Source organism: Oncorhynchus kisutch, linkage group LG8 (genome assembly GCF_002021735.2).
Source record: "Oncorhynchus kisutch isolate 150728-3 linkage group LG8, Okis_V2, whole genome shotgun sequence".
In the NCBI taxonomy this organism is placed as follows: domain Eukaryota; kingdom Metazoa; phylum Chordata; class Actinopteri; order Salmoniformes; family Salmonidae; genus Oncorhynchus; species Oncorhynchus kisutch.
The window spans coordinates 42,128,553-42,149,966 of record NC_034181.2 but is presented as its reverse complement, the minus strand read 5'-3'; the positions used below and the strand labels follow the sequence as shown (position 1 = coordinate 42,149,966).

Genomic DNA, 21,414 nt, shown 5'->3' with positions numbered 1-21,414 from the left:
GGTCCTGTATGGCTAAGTTGGTAGAGCATGGCACTTGCAATGCCATGGTTCTGGATTTGACTCCTGGGCCCACCCATATGTAAAAATGCATACACGCATGAATGTAAGTCGCTTTTGATAAACGTTTCTGCTAAATGGCAAATACTGCCTGTATATTATATATTACAACTATGGAGTAATATCATTACAGATGCTGTATCTTAATTTGTTCATGCTGTTGTTGCATGAATTTCCTGCATAGAAGAAACAATTTGTATTTGTTTATTTGGATCCTCATTAGCTTTTGCAGAAGCAGCAGCTACTCTTCCTGGGGTCCATAAAAAAACACAAAACATAACAGGTAACTGTCACGATCGTCGTAGTGAGGAGACCAAGGCGCAGTGTGATATGAATACATACATCTTCTTTAATGAAGGAAGAACACTGAACGAACTATACAAAACCACGATCGTGACAGCTATATAGAATTAGTGCAGCCACAGGCAACTAATACATAGACAATCACCCACAAATTACCCAAGGAATATGGCTGCCTAAATATGATTCCCAATCAGAGACAACGATAAACAGCTGCCTCTAATTGAGAACCAATCTAGGCAACCATAGACATACAAAACACCTAGACTAGTAAACAACTCCATAAATAGGACAAAAACACAACAAACCACCCCTTGTCACACCCTAACCAAAATAATAAAGAAAACAAAGATAACTAAGGTCAGGGCATGACAGTAACAAAACACTAATACACTAATAGACAAGGAAAGTCACACAAATTTAAAATGCAAAAATATACAAACAATGCAACAAAAAAAACAATACAAACAATGCAACTAAAAAAGTACATGTGTTAAAGTGTGTCTGTGTGTTTGTGTTTGTGTGTGTTCCCTCACAGTCCCCGCCATTACATGAGTTGTTTTTAATCAATTTTTAAAGGTCATTTTGCTGTTTGCTTCAGTAATTGGAGATGGAAGGAAGTTTTAATGTGATCATGGCTATGCATAAAACTGTGCATTGCAGTAAAGAAAATTGGACTTGCGGACTGTGAAGAGACCCCTGGTGACATGTCTTGTGAGGCAGGTATGGGTGTCTGAGCTGAACATTATTTAATTATGCAGACAATCTGGAATTTTCATCACAGTAATATTTCTCATAAAAACTAGATGAGAAGCAGTTAATCTTTCATCAAGCCTCAACCAGGAAGACTGGCATGCATGTTGTTGATGTTAGTTCTGTATGTGCAGTTATTTAGGGCATGGCGTGCTGCTCGGTTTTGATTCAGGTGTAGCTTAGCTAGGTCTTTGTTTGCTGCATCTGACCATATTACAGGACAGTAATTAAGTGTGGACAAGACCAGAGCCTGAACAACTAGTAAAGTTTATTATTGTGTCAAAAATGCAGAACACCTTTTAATAACAGACATACCCCTTCCCAGCTTCACAACAACATTGTCAATATGTCTTGCCAGTGACAATTGACCATCCAATTAAACCTAGAAGTTTAGCTTTATCAACTTGCTCACTGGTCACATCCTTTATGTACTACTCCAGTTCAGATTTAGGTCTTAGAGAAAACATTTAACCAAATACAATGCTTTTAGTTTCAGATGTATTTAAGACCAGTTTATTATTAATCACCCATTATGATACTGACTGTAACTCCTTATTTTGAATTTCAGTGAGCTCACTGGCTTTGGGTGCTGTCATGTAGAGTGTGGAATCATCCTCATACATAGTCATTCTAGCTTTGTGTAAGGCCAGTGGCAAATCATTTATAAAAAATTGAGAAGAGTAACGGCCCAAGGCAACTGCCTTGAGGGACACCGCACCGTACATATATGATGTTAGAAAAGTTTCCATTGAAGAACACTGCCTGGGTTCTATTGGATAAATAACTCTACAACCACATGATGGCAGGTGATGTAAAGCTATAGCAAGTGAGTTTAAAAGCTTCCTCTCGAGAGGACACCTAGTTGCTAATGTTCAGGTCACCCAGAAAATAGACCTATCTCTTAACATCACACACATTATCAAGCATTGCACACATATTATCCAAATACTGACTATTAGCACTTGGTGGCCTATAGCAGCACCCTAAAAAATAGACTTTAGATGAGTCAGGTGAACTTGCAACCACAACACTTCAACAACATTTGACATGAGATCCTCTCTAAGCCTTACAAGCTTTGAACATATACAGTAACACCTCCCCCATAGTCATTCCTGCCTTTTTTGTAGATGTTATACCCCAGGATTGCTACTGCTGTACCATCAAAGGAATTATCTAAGTGAATTTCAGAAATGGCCAGTATATGGCCAGTATATGAACGTTATCTGATGTTAGCAAGTTATTGATTTCATTCAATAACCCCCCTAGAGTCTATTGATTCACCTTGTGAGTCAATATAAGTAACATAATTTTAAAAAGCCACATCAAACTCTGTCAGTTTAACCTTATTTTTAAGGCTACAAATATTAATACGCGTTACTTTTAGCCCTTTCCTTGGTAGCTTATCGGAGATGGACATAATATGGAAACAACATGAATAAATGTGTGTGTGTGTGTGTGTGTGTGTGTGTGTGTGTGTGTGTGTGTGTGTGTGTGTGTGTGTGTGTGTGTGTGTGTGTGTGTGTGTGTGTGTGTGTGTGTGTGTGTGTGTGTGTGTGTGTGTGATCTTGGGCTGAAGCTACTGACACTGAGGCTCTTTCAATTTTACAAGGCTTTTGGGAGGGAAGGTGAACAATGAGCCTGTTGTAGCGGATGTAAGAAATGTTCCCATCAGTGGAGATTCCTCAGAGGAGGAAGGGGGGGACCATCCTCCTAAGTGCATTTCATAAAAATAAAAATTGTAAAACATTAAAAAGTTATCCTTTATAGATAAAGCTATACTAAATATATTCACATCACCAAATAATGTATTAAATCACACTGTTTTGCAATGGTCTACAGTAACCCCAACAGCACTTTCTGGGGTAGCACCAAGGTGTAGCCAGAGGACAGATATTTTCCATCCTCCACTGGGTACATTGACTTCAATACATAACATCAATCAATACAATTTACATCAGCAGATATCACAAAGCCCTAGAAAGGCAGGAACATAGGAAGAAACCTATAGAGGAACCAGGTTCTGAGGGGTGGCCAGTTATCTTCTGGACAATCTGGAGATGTAAGAGTACATGGCCAGGCCAGATTGTTCTTCAACATGTTAAAAAGTTAATAGATGACCAGCAGGGTAATAGTCACAGTGGTTGCAGAGGAAGCAACAGGTCAGTACCTCAGGAGTAAATGTAATTTGGCTTTTTATAGCCGAGCATTCAGAGGTCAAGACAGCAGGTGTGACAGAGAGAGAGAAAGAGAGAGAGTAGAAAATAGCAGGTTTGGGACAAGGTAGCATGTCCAGTGAACAGGTCAAGGTTCAGAGCTCTACCTTGGAGCAGCAGCACGACCAGGTGGACTGGGGACAGCTAGGAGTCATCAGGCCAGATATTCCTGAGGCATGGTCCTAGGGCTCAGGGAGAGGGGGAGAGAGAATTAAAGGGAGCATATTTAAATTCACACAGGACACCAGATAAGACAGGAGAATTACACCAGATATAACAGACTGACCCAGCCCCCCGGCACATAGACTATTGCTGCATAGATATTGAGGCTGAGACGGGGGGGACACTGTGGCCCCGTTCGACCATACCCCCGGACACAGGCAGGATACATCCCCACCCACTTTGCCGGAGCACAGCCCCCACACCACTAGAGGGATATCAACAGACCACCAACTTACTACTCTGAGACAAGGCTGAGTATAGCCCAGAAAGATCTCCTCCACCTCACAAGCCCAAAGGAGTACAAAACCAGACAGGAAGATCACGTCAGTGACTCAACCCACTCAAGTGACGCACCCTTCCTAGGGACGTCATGGAGGAGCGCTAGTAAGCCAGTGACTCAGCCCTGAGGGGAGAGCGGGGAGCCATTCACCTTCGCACCCCTGGGCCAGACTACACTCAATCATAGGACCTACTGAAGAGATGAGTCTTCAGTAAAGACTTAAAGGTCGAGACCGAATCTGCGAATTCCATAACAATGAAGCTCTAGCATAAAAAAGCGCTGCCTCCAGCTGTTTGCTTAGAAATTCTAGGGACAATAAGAAGGCCTGCGTCTTGTGACCGTAGCGTACATGTAGGTATGTACGGCAGGACCAAATGTGACCGACTGCCTTGATTCGGTCTTATTTAGCAAATTTGTCAATTGTGTTTTTTACATTAGATAAAAGCAGAGACACAGAGCTACAAAATTGTATATCAAATACTGCATTCGAGGAACAATGGGAAAGCAATTCTACTTTGAAAGTTGATAAATTTGTAACCTCACCTTTGAGAAAATGGCCTTTGAATAGTTTGGTACCTACTGGAGAGCTCTTCTTTGTCTACACCCAATCAACATCGTTCACACCTTCTTATCTTTAGCCCCACCCATCTCTTTAAGGGTTGATCCAAGCATTCTGTCCTAACAACAGCAATCAAGCACCCAAACTAACTGGCTAATGATGGCTAGCTGGCTAGCTTTTTGCAGACACAGATGAGAGAACAGTTCACTGACCATTTTACTCGCCCTAGCAGAGCTGGTTATGCTGTTTTTATGTCATCCAGAGCATTAGTGGCTGCAACTTTGCTGCTGGTAACAGTTTACGCTTTTCTGCCAATGTTTACTGACACCGGCCATATTCAACAGGTGTTGAGCGTTGATAAATTTGTTAGTTATTCTGCTGTCTTGAACACTCAAACAAGAGTGCACTGAAATTGGAGTAGATATCCAGAGTGAATTTACCAGCTACATCGATCAACAGTTGTTGCAGTGACAACTTGAAAGGAAAACAACTTTCTGGCAAAATTAGAAGCATGTAAAATCTGAAAATGTGGATAGCTACTTCATGGATGGATGCTTCATCCTCTCATGGATGCCATGGTTGCCCTTAGCTTGAAGATGTAATTCGTAGACAGGTGTTTTCTTCATCTCCTTAGCTATCATACTCTAATTCCACTGATTTCAAAACTCGGTCCTCCAGAAAGAACTTTGTACTGTAGATTAGAAGTAAAACCATGAAATCAGCCCTAGCCTTAACAGGAAGCTAGTGTAGAGAGGCTAGCACTAATATGATTTTTTTTTTTTTCTAATCAAGATTCAAGCAGCTGTGTTTAGCACTAACTGAAGTTTATTTAGTGTTTTATCCATAGGAGGCAAATGGTTCTCACCCCCTTCCATAGACTTACACAATGAAAACTTCTGGAGGACATCCTCCAACCTATCAGAGCTCTTGTAGCATGAACTGACATATTGTCCACCCAATCAAAAGATCACAGAATGAATGTAGTACTGAAAGCATACGAGATATGATACATCTAGATAGCACTGCAGTGCATAAAATGTGGTGAGTAGAAAGACAATAGTTGATAGTTGTATCGGGTTTACTAATGTGTTAGTTCTAGTAGCAATGTTGACTATGGCGTAAGTTAATATGGTGACAATGATGTAGGCTGTGTGTAGCAGTTAGCAGTTATGGTATGAAGGTTTGGCTTGGAAAGGTTTTTTCACCTGGTCACAGACAGCTGTTGTGTTGTGCACTGAAGCCCAAAAGTGAAGGGAAAAGGTGAGAGGAGATGCAGGAAGTAATTATACAATGAGTAAATTGATCATGCTGTTTATATGTGGCTGCTATGAAAGGGAACTGTGTTTGTGGGTGATCAGGGGTGTACTCATTCCACCAATTCTGTTGAAAAACATTTATTAAATGGAAAACAAATTAAACACAACGAGGATAAACATACCTTAATTTGTCCAATAGGAACTTTAGTTTTTCAACTGTTTAGACTAATGATTACACCCTAGATCAGGTAGATGCAGGCAAGAGTGTGCAAGGCACTATGTTGTATGTTACCTTGACTACTCAAATATTTATCTTGAGCTGTGCACCTATGTTGTAAACTTTAATTCGGTGGCTAGATTGTAGCAACCTCATGATGGGTATAGGGAAATTTGAGTATGATTTAGTAGCCTAAACCTATTGATGTTACATTGTACTGGGTGGATGTAATATGAATAACAGTCATCTAATATGCTGTAATAGAAATAAGGCCATGCTCACAAAAATAAAATTGTCTTCCCTAATCTTAAACGGCACCGACCGCCACTGGTTTCCATGCTCTTGGCAGCTTACATTTAAATAAAAACAACAAACAGCAGGGATTTAGACAACTACAAGCCCGGGACAATCCACGGTCCCAGCCACAAGGGCTAACAGTTCAAATAAATATGCAATATCATTACAGTAGGCCTACTTTCAATTTGTGGGTGCAAAAATCCATACACTGCTTTCCTTGACTTGCCTCGTCTTCATGACATTTCTGGCTATACCACCATTTTTTCTGCAGTTCGCTTTCCATACCTTCCCTCTTTTTCTTGTTTCCCTCTGACATTTCTGAAAAGATCAGGGGAAGGTAGGAGTTGAGGATGTCAACTAAAGACCTGGACAGGGGAAAAACGGAATCTAGAGACATAAATCTAGGAATCTATGATCACATGACAAAGAGTTAGTATGAGATAAGCATGTAAGACACCACTTTGGTGAGTATTTCAAAGCTTGAGCATAGTAAGCAAGATAAAGGGGGTAGCCTATGCATTAGATGGATGCCATGACTTCACGCTAAATTATTTTCAGAAGTATTCTGTAGCAAACACCAATACTGCAATGCTGCAATGGCCTACAACTACTACTATATATATCTCAGCAGATCCCAGAACCCATCATTATGTTGGCTACTACATGATAATAATACTTTCATTTATTCTATATCATTTTTTGAAATGTTGGCTAGTTCTACAGGTTACGAACCAAGAACGCCATTATATTCTATATTCTCTCTTCTCCTATGAACCCCGGCCCCATCTCCATTTAATGGCCAAACCCACCAAATAATTATTGAATTTCCCACTCCAGTTCCTGTTACATCCGGTTTCAGCACCACGGCTAGCTCCTTCCCGCATTGTCGTGATTTAGGTCGTACACCCCTCTGCTTGTTTTGCGGAGCCAACTTCTGACTAAAGGCTGTTGGAGTTGTGATTTGAGAAAGCTTTATGTTTTTTCTTTCCATGTTTCGCATTCGAGGTGGCTGACAGAAGGAGGACATAGGGAAGAGGATCTTCATCACAACGCACTGAGATGCATTGAACATCATGCAGTGACGGCACCTCACCAAATTTATTATTTATCTTTATTTTAGTGCTCAGCTCTGCAACGAAGATTGCAAGACGACACGTATAAGAGGAAGAAGACCTTAGTGGAAAAAGACCATCTGCATGTGAAAGTACTGGATCTGGTGCTATCGGAGGCAAGAGATGCAGCCTACAAGCAAGCTTCTGAGTCTCACCCTCCTCGTCTTGATGGGCACTGAACTCACCCAAGTAGGTTTATAAACGCCATTTTACTCCCCATTTAAGATACTTAAAACATGATTTGCGAATTATCCTACAGATTACCTAATTAAAGACGATGTATGCCTAGAGATTTAAATATATTATGATATAGACACGATAAAGGGATTTCATCCCCCGAAAAATTTGATAAGCTCTTATGCGCATCCACCGAGGCATTTCTATAGCCAAACTGTATGCTATCTATTCCTGATTGTCAACAACAACAATTAGACAATCAATTAAATAGTCTAGGCTACATTGAAATATTTAAATTGTTGTTTCACATGCAATTCATCTAACTAATTATATATTAATTCCAATGATGTGTGAGATAATCGAAGTCGAAATCAGCGAGCAAAACCGACTGAATGAAAGTTAATCACATGGCATTAGCAGTGAGAGCCTACATTGAACTGAGACTTTGGGTAAATCTTGTTCAACTTTCAGCCCATTGCGGAGTCCCTATCCCACTCAGGGGGTTCTTGGTGTGACTATCCATATCCGCAAGTCTGAAGACTTATTTTGGAGAGGTGAGAAGTGATACAGCGAGCAAAAAAATTCATCAAATTAGTCAACTATTAATTTCACAATGACAGAAGTAGGGCACTTTTACATACATAGATTAGTAACGCTATTTTGAGAATATCTATTAAACACGCTGATAACATGTGACTGCAGTAGTCATTTAGTCAGAATTGTAGGCCTATTGGTTTAGTATGTCAGTGGAAAGGCTAAATAAGAAAGCCTAACAAGTATTGCATAAACCAGATTCTACCCCAATTTGTAACATGAATAGCCTAATCTCTTTACATTGATCATACAGGAAGAAAGCTACAAACCAAAATCATTCACCTATATAATAATAAACTGCTATTTAAAATGGGAAACCATTTTTTTTTTAACGAATCATTTTTGTTATGATTAATAGCTATGATTAATAACTGGTATTCATTTGTAATGCTGTTCTTCAGGAACATGCTCTTCTTAATATCTCAATTTTCTTTTCAAATAATTGTTTCTCTGTTCAGAGATGCTTTGCACTCCACGGTGACACAGCGCCTCCCCCTGGCTGCCACAATGCCACCTACTTTTCCGACAGTCTTGGACACCAACAGGGTGTTCACGCTTTTGTTCTAGCCCAGCACTAACACACTTGGTCACACACTAATCAACTGATCATCAAACTCTGGATTAGTTGAATCAGGCATTTGGTGCTTTCAAATAGTCATGACAAATTGACATTCTTATTTACATTCCTGAAGCTGGTATGGCAGGCTATGTCACTACTACTAGGCTACACAGTATCTTACAAATGGGCGTGCAATATAATTTGTAACGACAAGGTGGCGGAATGTCCCTAGATATCCCTGCACATGGTTGGTTAAGCAAAACAAGTCCGTGAACAGCGATAGATATTATGCCTGCATGTGCCATTATTGCGCCAAGGACTTTGTACAAGCCTGGTGTGAAGTCTGATGTTGTTTAAAATCTCTACCATTAATCAGATGTTCCAAGATTACGATTTTGTCGTTTTGTCTGTGAATAACTATATCAATATCCTGCATATCTTTATTGGATGAAATTGAACGTGATTGTACCTTGCTTTCTTTAGCGCTGTTCGATAGTTGATGCTGATGGGTTTCAATGTGGTTGGACTAATCCAGTTATTCTCCCCATAGAGTCATCCAGCCACTGTTATTAAGTAACCTACACTATTAAGGCATTCAGTCTGAGAATGCCGTTTAGTTTAGGTTCGTTTGGGCTCGTTTTGTCTCAATTGCTTTTGTGGGGTTTCATGCTTAACTTGATTATATCACACATAGACTTCAAAGTCTGAAGTCATGTTATTTACATGTAGTATTCCCTCACATGAAGATACTATTTTGTATTTGGTATAGAAGGTGGAAAGGTGCATAATGCTGTCTCGTTGTGGCAAACTCGAAAGCGTGGCACCGCGGATTTTGGCTGACGGTTTATTGATCCGTGCTGGGTGGGCGGGGGGTATCCAGCGAATGGGAGAGGCGACTGAATTCCGTCATTTTATAAACTCGAGAGTGATTGCAGGAGAACGGATTCAGAGTTTAAAACAACCGCATTGGCCCATCATCACAGTCGCCTTTGAAGAGGGCAGAACCTCCACCTGTCATCCAAACATGTTCAAATCCAGACTGTCCACTGTTGCAGCCATACCGTTGCATCAAATGACTGGCAATGTTATTTGCCTAGTTAGTTCTCCACTGGAATGTGTACAATGAAGATTTTGGTAATACGAAGAAAGCGCAGATATGTCGGTGCCTTTACTCAAGATTGGAGTGGTGCTTAGCACGATGGCTATGATCACTAACTGGATGTCGCAGACATTACCGTCCTTGGTGGGACTCAACACCACCAAGCTCTTGGTAGCTTCAGGAGGGAAAGCAGACCGGAGTACAGGCGTGAGTGACAGCTGATTCAGGAACCATTAGAATCATGTACCCTACTGAGGACAAATTGCGCGTTTACATTTGTGCCAATAGCACGAATAAAAATTGTTTAACAAATGTATTAGTATGCGTATAATTGATCATGTTGGTTGTTAATTTAAAGAAAAAACCTGCTCTTGGTTGTTCATCAAAAGAGAGGAAAATTGAGTGTAGTGACTATTGCCAAACGAGTAGGCCTATCCATGAACATATAATCAACTGCGAATAATTATGTTACTATTCCTGTTAACCTTGTGTAGGCCATACAACAACTTTCACATATTCTTTGCTAAATGGATGAGCTTGATATACTGTAAATAAGTGTGGTAATGTGGTCCAATGATGGACAATAATAACAATTCTAAAACTGTGACTAATGTATTTTAATATAAAGAGCAACATTAGGCTCCATTATATATACTAACAGCTAATGTGGCATATTATATACATAATGGATCTTAGCATTATACGCTGCATGTCACTAATTGCCAGGGTATATCTAGAGCCATATTTCTATTCATATCTATATTGCTTTGGCTTCGTGTAGTGGTAAAACTTAAACCAATCCACATTTCAACCAGCCTCTGTATCTAATTATTACTCTGAAGGCGTGTTGCTAAGTAGGCAATGACTGTTTAATTAAATGACTCTACCTCATGACTTTATTGGAGGCTTGAAAATGTAACGGCACAGATTAAATCATGTTAAAACATTACAAGTACTAGATTATGACTTTAATATTTTCACAATCTATCAAAAGCTATTTGAGTAGATTTACAAAGATGTTTTCCTCAATTTGATGTTATATCCTTTTGCCAGCCCCTTTGTCTTCAGAGTGTGGACAGTCTGTTTGATTGTTGAAGATTAGGGGTGGAGCATACTGCAAGGTTCAAAACTACAGATGCCATTTTGCGTAATCATACTCCATCATCTTGGAACAAGGTTATGTATATCCCTGTGGTGAAATGATTCCGCTGCAAACTAGCACAAATTCTCTGCAGAGATCATGATTTTTGTTCAAACCTCCCAAAATGTAATTATATTTTTTGATAAGCGAATGTGTTTTAGAAATTAGTAGTGATGTGGTGCGACTAGTGATGTGGTGTATCTTAAACTACTGAGCTAGAGTGAGCCTTGCCAAGCCAAGCCAAACCGAGCTGGACTGTACTGGCCTGGTAAACCATTCTCCACAGTTGCTGAAACGGTGCTGGAAAGGACAATGTGAAGAAAAAGAACATGTCAGAGCCAGTACAGTATGGTACGGAAATGGAAATACTGTCACATCCCATCATTACACGAATAACCCCTTTCCATTCATCTCTCCCTGTCTGGCCCCGTCCTTGTCTGTCTGTCTGTCTTATCATCTCTCTCCCTGTCTGTGTGTCTCTCTCGTAGGTGCTGCCAGCCAACCCGGAGGAGTCATGGCAGGTGTACAGCTCAGCTCAGGACACAGAGGGCCGCTGTGTATGCACCGTGGTGGCGCCTCAACAGACCATGTGCTCGCGGGACGCCAGGACCAAACAGCTCCGGCAGCTGCTAGAAAAAGTAACCACCCATGTAGCATGACGTACTACTGTACCCATTACCTCCTGTTATCAGAGTTCCACTAGAGCAAACACCATTCACCAGTTGCACCACGAATACCATGACATCTTCTTTTCAGCAGTAACAGCCTATGGCCAGAGGACAGGAGTCACTCACTTGTATGGTTCCTTGAGAACAGCAATTCAGTTCACCCTGCAGGATTTTGCCGATATTAATTCCCCATCATCATCATTTCATACACTACCGTTCAAAAGTTTGGGGTCACTTAGAAATGTCCTTGTTTTTGAAAGAAAAGCAACGTTTTTGTCCATTAAAATTACATCAAATTGATCAGAAATACAGTGTAGACATTGTTAATGTTGCAAATGACTAATGTAGCTGGAAACTGAAGATTTTTAATAGAATACCTACATAGGTGTACCGAGGCACATTATCAGCATCCATCACTCCTGTGTTCCAATGGCACGTTGTGTTAGCTAATCCAAGTTTATAATTTTAAAAGGCTAATTGATCATTAGAAAACCCTTATGCAATTATGTTAGCACAGCTGAAAACTGGCCTTCTTTACACTAGTTGAGTATCTGGAGCATCAGCATTTGTGGGTTCGATTACAGGCTCAAAATGGCCAGAAACAAAGACCTTTCTTCTGAAACTCATCGGTCTATTCTTGTTCTGAGAAATGAAGGCTATTCCATGCGAGAAATTGCCAAGAAACTAAAGATCTCGTACAACGCTGTGTACTACTCCCTTCACAGAACAGCGCAAAATGTCTCTAACCAGAATAGAAAAAGGAGTGGAGGCCCCGGTGCACAACTGAGCAAGAGGACAAGTACATTAGAGTGTCTAGTTTGAGAAACGGGCACCTCACAACTCCTCAACTGGCAGATTCATTAAATAGTACCCGCAAAACATCAGTCTCAACGTCAACAGTGAAGAGGCGACTCCGGGATGCTGGCCTAGTCATTTACAACATTAACAATGTCTACACAGTATTTCTGATCATTTTGATGTTATTTGAATGGACAGAAAATGTGCTTTTCTTTCAAAAACCAGGACATTTCCAAGTGACCCCAAAATTTTGAACAGTAGTGCATGATCTGACATTGTCTTATACAGTAGACTTGTTTGGAGGCCAGGTGTTGCACAAATGTGGCACCTTGATGGGGAATAACCGTTAGTCCATGTTAGCATACTCTCAATCCCTATCCCGGATGTAGATCTTTCTGATTCGCTTGCTCTTCAAGTCCACATAACAGTATGTTGCTCTTGAGCACTTGAATCACTGTAATGTCTGGCTTGACACATTAGAGATTACAGTGACACTTTTTGCAGTGAATCATCCATAGCATATCTACAATTAATTGTGCAATGCACCAACATTTGATGTTGGGAAGACCCTAAAACACTAAATACAAACCCAGGTAAAACAAGGATTCTTTGTATATTTGGGGCTGTATTTAGGTCTTTATTGTCTTTATTTTTTTTATTGTTTCCTATGTGTTAGGTCCAGAACATGACCCAGTCTATCCAGGTGCTGGACCAGCGGACCCAGAGAGACCTGCAATACGTGGAGAGAATGGAGGTCCAGCTGAAAGGTCTGGAGACCAAGTTTAAACAGGTGGAGGAGAACCACAAACAGAACATTGCCAGGCAATATAAGGTATGTCAACATTGCTCTTACATAGACAACATTGTACAAAGAGATGTCCTCTAAGTGGAGTTATGGGTCTATATTTATCATGCGTCTCAGAGTAGAAGTGCTGATGTAGGACCAGGTCCTTCCTGTATATATAATGTTATTCATAAAAGCCTAAAAGTCCAAACTGATCCTAGATCGGCACTACTACTCTGGGAAGCGTGATACATACAGCCTCTGGTGTAAATGAAACCCTTACACCTAAATGCTTGTCCCTGCAAATAAAAATAAACGTCATGAACTACTCTGATGACGTTTATGTTTGTTTGTGTGTGTGTGTTTGTGTGTACGTGTTCCCCATCTATCCTCACATGTTTATGCTATGTTCTGTCATGAACATCCCTGGGAGTGATGACCCTTGCACGTTTTGTGTGTGTATATTAGATAGGCTAGTGAGTTAGATTATTCGACACTCAACAGTATCTCATTTTTTTTGCTTGCAGGGCTAACTTTAGGAAATTATAAAGCTGCAGAGACTGAAGAGGCAGTTCAATCCCAGTGTTCTATCCCTGAACTTGACCAATGACTATTTGCATCATGCATTCTATTTGAAATATAGCACCTTTTTCACCCTCCGACCTTCACTGCTCTTTGCATTTCTGCATGTCACTGTAGATGCATTCCATTAATAGATTTTGTTCGGTTTTTTATTATTTTTATTACATTTTTATTTAATTCCATATCTCGTTAAATTTAGTATATACATACTTGGTTTACTACAGAGAAAACGTTGTATGTGACATGAAAGCGTGTAAAACCCTAAGATGTTGCATTTTAAAAGGTGAAAATAAAATATTTTCCCAAATTGTTTTTGGTGTGCCGAGGACTTGTTTCATGCTGCTTATGTTTGGGATGATGTCACATCCGCTCATGATACTGTTGAATGTGTTAGGTCCACTCTGCACTCACCATAGGGAGACAGCCAGAGTAGGGCAAGACAAGTGTGGCACACCCATTTGCTCGCATAACACTGAACCAAGCCTATTTTAACCTTTCAGGCAATAAAAGCGAAAATGGAGGAACTTAGACCATTGATACCAGTGTTGGAGGAGTACAAAGCTGATGCAAAATTGGTATTGCAGTTTAAAGAGGAAATCCAGAATCTGACGTCTGTACTAAATGAACTCCAGGAGGAGATTGGAACCTATGACTACGAGGAGCTACAAAACAGAGTGTCAAATCTTGAAGAGAGGCTTCGTGCGTGCATGCAAAAATTAGGTAGGCTCAGATAACACCGAAACACCCCCATTTGCTTCCTTGTGCAAGGGGCCAATCAGAGCTACAGTAGTTATTCTTCTCACACCAGCAGATCTCTATCTATCCACCACACCTACATGTTCTACCCCTACAGTATATCAGCTTTAACATACTCAGTTATTCTCTCATGTTAGGGAATCAAAGATGCCTTGACTACACCTATTCCTATTCATGCTCCTACATGTACTTACATGCCTACTGCAAATCAAATCAAATGTTATTGGTCATGCACACTTGGTTAGCAGATATTAATGCGAGTGTTGTGAAATGCTTGTGCTTCTAGTTCTGACCGTTCAGTAATATCTAACAAGTAATCGAACAAATTCACAACGACTACCTCATACACACAAATCAATGCATCAATGCTTAACAATATTGTTGATGAAAAAAGAGATTGTGCTCATACAGTATGTCAAGTTAGCCACTATTTAAACACGTTAGGATTTAGAGTTGTTAACAGGTGATTTGAATTACATTTTGCTAATGTAAACCTATTTAGTCAAAATTACATCACTAGCACATCATGTTATGCGTGCCAGAAATGGGCTAATGAGATTATGTTCACTTCTTGACTAAAAGCTACACACCATTGTAGCGACAGTCATCTAAAAATAGTGACAGGATATAACAACTGACAGATTACTTATTTCAGTAATCTCCTTGTTGCATTGGGTTGTTCACAGGAAGGAATATAGATACAAAGCCTACCTGTCACCATGTTTCTTTGATTGATGTAAAAAATAAGTGAAAGGCTGAAAGTACAAATGTAGGATCTTAATTTGAGACAGTTTGCAACAAGACATTTGAATTATTATATGGATTGCAATTTATTTACATTTTTGTAGGGGTTGATACATTTTTTGGAAATGGTATATCAAGTCTGAAACTTCCAAGTGGACATTTGGTTACTACAAACAGGAAATTACACACTTCAGAAGCCTTTTTAAACATCAAATACACAACAATGTTTTTGCAGGAAAGTTATTCTGCGACAGGGTGATCAAATTAAGATCCTACATCTGTAGATGAAAGGCTGAACAAATCAATGAATGGTACAAAATGCATGTTTAAAAAAACATTAGCAGGTAAAATGTAAAAGAAATAGACTGGTAAGGAATAAGACCGAGGGAAGACAACATGCATTGAAGTCAGTTTCCTTCGCACAACTATACGATTCCATTATCAAGCCAGCTACATGCACTGTTGGTAGCATTGACTGTTAGGATGCTGAGTGTACCAATAGGAAAACATAGACCCTGTAGAGAGGGAGAATAGCTCATGTGCTGGCAAATTCCTAGAAATGTTAGAATGTCTCACTCCAATATGAGAGGATTATCCACTTTTGTTTCAAGTGCTCAGCTTTAACTTTCCAAGTACTATAGCAATGGGAGATAGCAAGATTTACATAGTACGGAACACTATCTAAGAAGAATGGAGGCTGCTACTTTTTTCTGGATGTGAAGTGAGGGGGAGGTGTGAGTGTGAATTGACTCAAAATGTAATATTGCACTTACTGTCCCTGTTTTTAATATAGCATTTGTAGAGGAGAGTAATTGAGTGTGTCCTTTATGTAAAAACAGAAAAGTATGTTTCCATTAGTCATAGTTATCATTTATCTATGCTATTGAATTGATACTGTTGTACAGAGACCACGAGACCAAAGTTAGTGAGCCAACGAGGCACAGAAATAGATTGCAGGAGGACTAGATTCTGGCATACACATGTATACAGTATCTACACAGTTCTTGCTAGAGAGCCCTTCAGCTAAAACACGAATGTCAAAACCTGAAGAAATCACTGAACTGATCACTAGAACGCAATACTAAAGCTGGATTTGTCATTATAAACAAGTCATATTGAAAATGTAATTTTCAACATAATTATATATCAAGTATAGTTGATAGATCAAGGTCACTGACCTATGCAGGCAGACACACACACACACACACACACACACACACACACACACACACACACAGTTTTCCGACTTATAGACAGCATTGATAGTACAGAGATAAATGCAGTATCTTGCATTGTGTCTTTGGCTCTTGCAGCATGTGGGAAGCTGACAGGAATCAGCGATCCAATCACAATTAAGACGTCTGGATCAAGGTTTGGATCCTGGATGACTGACCCCCTGGCACCTGAGGATGACACTAGGGTAGGTCTGCTTCTGCAATACCTATCATATTTATTATACAGTATAAACATAAAACAGAGTCAGCGAAAACATGTTTTGTTAATTATGCAATTGTGAGGAACCTCAGGAAAGATAAAATATCAGATGTAAGATGTTAGCTAGCAATGTAGCATAAATCATGTTTGAATTACCCAATTACTCAAGTTTTCACCAAAATGGATCCCATTAGAACCTCAGTAATGTGTTTTCATGCCTCACTGTCTGGGATTAGCTCACCGGCACCACAACAATGGGAGGTATTTACATCTCCGGGTTGTCATTGCAGTAAGATAAGTAATTCTAGGGATAATTGGTGTCTGATATTATTTATACTATGTGGTGTCTGATATTATATATACCTTATGTCTGATAAGAGATGAATCCAAGGATTGGATGAGCGTTTTGTTTTACTAAAATACTAAAATATCACTCGTTATCATGCATAACTTTTATTCTTGTGTTCGTTAAGGAATACCACTGACATTCATTCTTTCCATGAATCCAGATGGAAGCTATGATCCCTTATTGATGTCACTTGTTAAAGCCACTTCAATCAGTGTAGGTGCAGGGGAGGAGACAGGTTAAAGGAGGATTTTCTTAAGCCTTGGGACAATTGAGACATGGATTGTGTGCCATTCAGAGTGTGAATGGGCAAGACAAAAGATTTAAGTGCCTTTGAATGGGGTATGATAGTAGGTGCCAGGCGCACCGGTTTGTGTCAAGAACGGCAACACTCCAAATCTGAGAGATCAGAGATAAATTGAGTCATCCGCACTGGCTCTCAATGATTGATGAGGGTCGAAGCCCTGGCTTTGTAGAGAAAGTCTGTCTGGGAAAACTTTGATATCCTTAATTTAATATCAGAGTTACAGCAGAAAGACCACAAGCGCTCCATGATTTGATATTACAGGAAGGTTTTAAAAGAACATTTGCAATAACACACTGTACCTGAGAATGACAAATCTTTAATGCTCTTGTATTCCTATCCAGGTGTGGTACATGGACGGCTACCACAACAACCGATTTGTGCGGGAGTACATGTCCATCTACGACTTTATGAATTCCGACAACTTCACGTCTCACCGCCTCCCCCACCCGTGGTCGGGCACGGGTCAGGTGGTCTACAACGGCTCCATCTACTTCAACAAGTTCCAGAGCCACACCATCATCAAGTTTGACTTCAAGACCTCCGTCATCAGCAAGTCACGCCAGCTGGACTATGCCGGCTACAACAACATGTACCACTACTCCTGGGGAGGCCACTCGGACATCGACCTCATGGTGGACGAGGGCGGGCTCTGGGCCGTCTATGCCACCAATCAGAACGCGGGGAACATTGTCATCAGCAAACTGAACCCCAACACCCTGCAGATCGTCAAGAGCTGGACCACCAATCACCCCAAGAGGAGCGCAGGAGAGGCCTTCATGATCTGTGGTACGCTATATGTCACCAATGGCTACTCCGGTGGGACCAAGGTGTACTATGCCTTCAGCACCAACTCGTCCACCTACGAGTACATTGACATACCGTTCCAGAATAAGTACTCTCACATCTCCATGCTGGACTATAACCCTAAAGACAGAGCGCTGTATGCGTGGAATAATGGTCACCAGGTGCTGTACAATGTTACCTTGTTCCACGTCATTCGCTCAGAGCAGGAGCAGTAGATAGCTAGCCATGCTGTGACCTTCTAATTCTACGGCAGACCTGGGTTCAAATACTATTTGATTACGTTCAAATATTTTTTAGCATTTGCTTTAGCCTGCTTGGAGTGTAAGATGGGCGGGGTTTGTAGTTTTGCAACAGTTACATTGGTTCCATTGCACCAGGCAAGCTCAATCAACCTTGGCTAGATCAACAGAATTTGAACACAGGTCTGGTCCACAGATTTTTCAAAGTAGGGGAGATATGTAACTCAAATCAAAGTTTATTGGAAATGTACGCAGATGTGCAGATGTAATCGCAGGCGCAGCGAAATACTAAGTGCTTCTAGCTCAGGGTTTCCCAAACTAGGTCCTCAGGACCCTAAGGGTTACACATTTTGGTTTTGCCCTAGCACTACAAAGCTGATTCGAATAATCAACTAATCATCCGATTTTATCATTTGAATCAGCTGTGTAGTGTTAGGGCAAAAAACAAAACCTGCACTTCTTGGGGTCCAGAGGACTTGAGTTTGGGAAACGCTGTGTAACGCCAACAGTGTAGTAATACTTAGCAATAAAATAAATAAATACACACATAATCCAGAAACATTTAAATACATTAAGAAATTAAGAAACATGAGAACGAGCAATGTCAGAGACCGGAATATAAATATATATACATATAATGGTGTCTAAAGACAGTACGGGCAGTATATGATTAGAAAAGGTGTGTACAGCAGTAGTTATATAGGATGAGCCATGACTAGAATATAGTATATACATATAAAGTGGGTAGAACAGTATGTAAACATTATTAAAGTGACCAGTGTTTAATGACTGTATGTACATAGGGGCTGTATTCTCTAAGGTGCAGGGTAGAGTACTGTGGAAGTAGAGAAGTATCCTGTATGTTACTCAGTAACAAGAAATAAAGTACATCATGATATATAATGTGTAGAAGGTATAGAAACAGAATGTAAGAACAGGTACCGAAAAGGTAATGCCTCTCTTGATTTAGATGACTTCAAAAGTCTTATATTGATTGTGTTTTTATGGAATTACCCACTCTTGACTTCTTTCATCACAGAGGAATAGTGCAGCCTAATGTATTGTAGTGTAGAATTGAATTACTCTAGAAGCTGAGAGGGATATGAAATCCTGGGCCTTGTTTATCAAACTATATTAAACCAAACTGTGGGACACAACACACAATCATGACCACTTTCCCCAGGTGGGTGCTACTCATTGGTGGTGGCTGAGGTCACGTTTCCCCTAAACATCTGGAAAAGCTCTATATAACAATACATTTCTGTATTCGAGTGAATTAATTCAGTAATTATAATTACTGGATCAGATAGTAAAGGTTGTCAAATGGAGCAGCCATTTTACCATGTAACTCAATACCTGCATCTTTAAAGGTGGAGAGAGACTACTGTAGTGATCATCGTAACGCAGAGCCAGGTTTCTTTTTTTGTTGAATTTTTACCCCTTTTTCTCCCCAATTTTTCGTGGTATCCAATTGTTTTAGTAGCTACTATCTTGTCTCATCGCTACAACTCCCGTAATGGCTCGGGAGAGACGAAGGTTGAAAGTCATGCGTCCTCCGATACACAACCCAACCAAGCCGCACTGCTTCTTAACACAGCGCGCATCCAACCCCCAGAAGCCAGCCGCACCAATGTGTCGGAGGAAACACTGTGCACCTGGCAACCTTGGATAGCGTGCACTGCACCCGGCCCGCCGCAGGAGTCGCTGGTGCGCGATGAGACAAGGATATCCCTACCGGCCAAGCCCTCCCTAACCCGGACGACGCTAGGCCAATTGTGCGTTGCCCCACGGACCTCCCGGTCGCAGCCGGTTACGACAGAGCCTGGGCGCGAATCCAGGGTCTCTGCTGGCGCTGCAGTACAGCGCCCTTAACCACTGCGCCACCCGGGAGGCGAGCCATGTTTCTTATTTATATTAACATTAACCCATAATGGTATCCCCATGCGTTGGTAGCAAAATATCTATTTGGAACAGGTGTAATGACACCTCATAACACACCTCAAAGTATTCTGTCTTTCCTGCGCAATACGTCCTCTCAGGAAACAACACAACACAACCACTCATTTGCATGGGATCACCTGTAGGTACATTGTAGGATCTGAGTATGATTGATAAATGAGGCCCAATGGACCACAGTGTAAATAATCTAGTCAATGACAATACCGTATATCTGGGAACACAGACTACAGACAGTTAAGGCAAAGACTGTTGGAAGCACCCTGTTTCATTAATGTTTCTTTGTGGTGTGTATTTTCTCTTTTCTGTCTTCTTTTTGCATGGGCATTTTTACCAACCAAAATGGTTCCCTTCTCTGGATGTATTTTGCAATATTATGACGCTGTTGTACAGGAGACTAGTCTAGCATTGCTAGGAGGCAGGCTTTTTACTTTCTTATTGTCATTGGGGTTGATATACAGAATGTTATTATTGTTGGTATTGATATTTACTGTGATAGCCTGTCTTTGTAGATTGTATTGTATTTGACGAGCTTGTATATTTCTGTCAGGCAAAAAAAAAAAAACGACACTGTAACGATCACGAGAATGTGCAAACAATGTACCTATGAGCCAGTGAAGTATCCATTGGCAATTTTTTTTATTTGACATCACAAATCTTCTGTCTGTTTCTTAGAGTGATAAATTGTGACATATTATTCTGTTGAGCTTGCATATGTATCTGCAACAACATTCATATTAATAAACATGAGCTTTGTTCTACAATTGAGTCTTTGTCCTAGAAAATAAACTTCTGAATAAGATGACTTTCCTCAATCAAACCCATTTCTGCAATGCATCCGTAAAATGCAGATTTTTTTTGGTCTCACAGATTTTGAAACAAGTGCTTCACATCTCATTGCATTATCCAAACGACTTATGCAACTGTTTGGTCAATGGAGCATAGGACACAAAAACGCAGTTACAACCCAGAACATGAAAGGAGAGGAAAGAAAGCACATTAAAGTAATTTCGCTATTGTTGCTCATCTGGATCCACCATTCCCTCTCCATGGCAACAGAGGTACATTGCAATAACCTCTTCCCTCTGGCAGCATGGAACAGCTGGTCTGGATACAACGCCGTACATCGCTGACTGAGCTTCAGCCACAAAACACAACAC

At 40.5% G+C, this 21,414-nt stretch overlaps 1 protein-coding gene across 4 annotated transcripts; it reads left to right on the top strand.

The window, feature by feature from the left end:
- The first annotated feature begins 6,994 nt into the window (after positions 1 to 6,994).
- Positions 6,995 to 21,018, top strand: LOC109895056 (noelin). 4 transcript variants are annotated; one of them, XM_020488709.2, is made up of 6 exons: positions 6,995 to 7,455; positions 11,325 to 11,474; positions 12,979 to 13,134; positions 14,169 to 14,388; positions 16,482 to 16,588; positions 17,597 to 21,018. In XM_020488709.2, the coding sequence occupies exons 1-6, from the start codon at positions 7,390 to 7,392 to the stop codon at positions 18,272 to 18,274; spliced, it is 1,377 nt and encodes a 458-aa protein (XP_020344298.1). In that variant the 5' UTR covers positions 6,995 to 7,389; the 3' UTR covers positions 18,275 to 21,018. The 4 variants fall into 4 exon arrangements, with proteins under 4 accessions (XP_020344298.1, XP_031686264.1, XP_020344297.1 ...); XM_020488708.2 differs by lacking the exon at positions 6,995 to 7,455 and adding an exon at positions 9,536 to 9,902; XM_031830403.1 differs by lacking the exon at positions 6,995 to 7,455 and adding an exon at positions 9,537 to 11,187.
- The last annotated feature ends 396 nt before the right edge of the window (positions 21,019 to 21,414 follow it).

Excerpts from the sequence above, each read along its gene's own strand:
- LOC109895056 (XM_020488708.2), top strand. The coding sequence starts at position 9,753 with ATGTCGGTGCCTTTACTCAAGATTGGAGTGGTGCTTAGCACGATGGCT. Across the intron at positions 9,903-11,324 it reads AAGCAGACCGGAGTACAGGC|GTGCTGCCAGCCAACCCGGA; the intron begins GTGAGTGACAGC and ends TCTCTCTCGTAG. Across the intron at positions 16,589-17,596 it reads CACCTGAGGATGACACTAGG|GTGTGGTACATGGACGGCTA; the intron begins GTAGGTCTGCTT and ends ATTCCTATCCAG.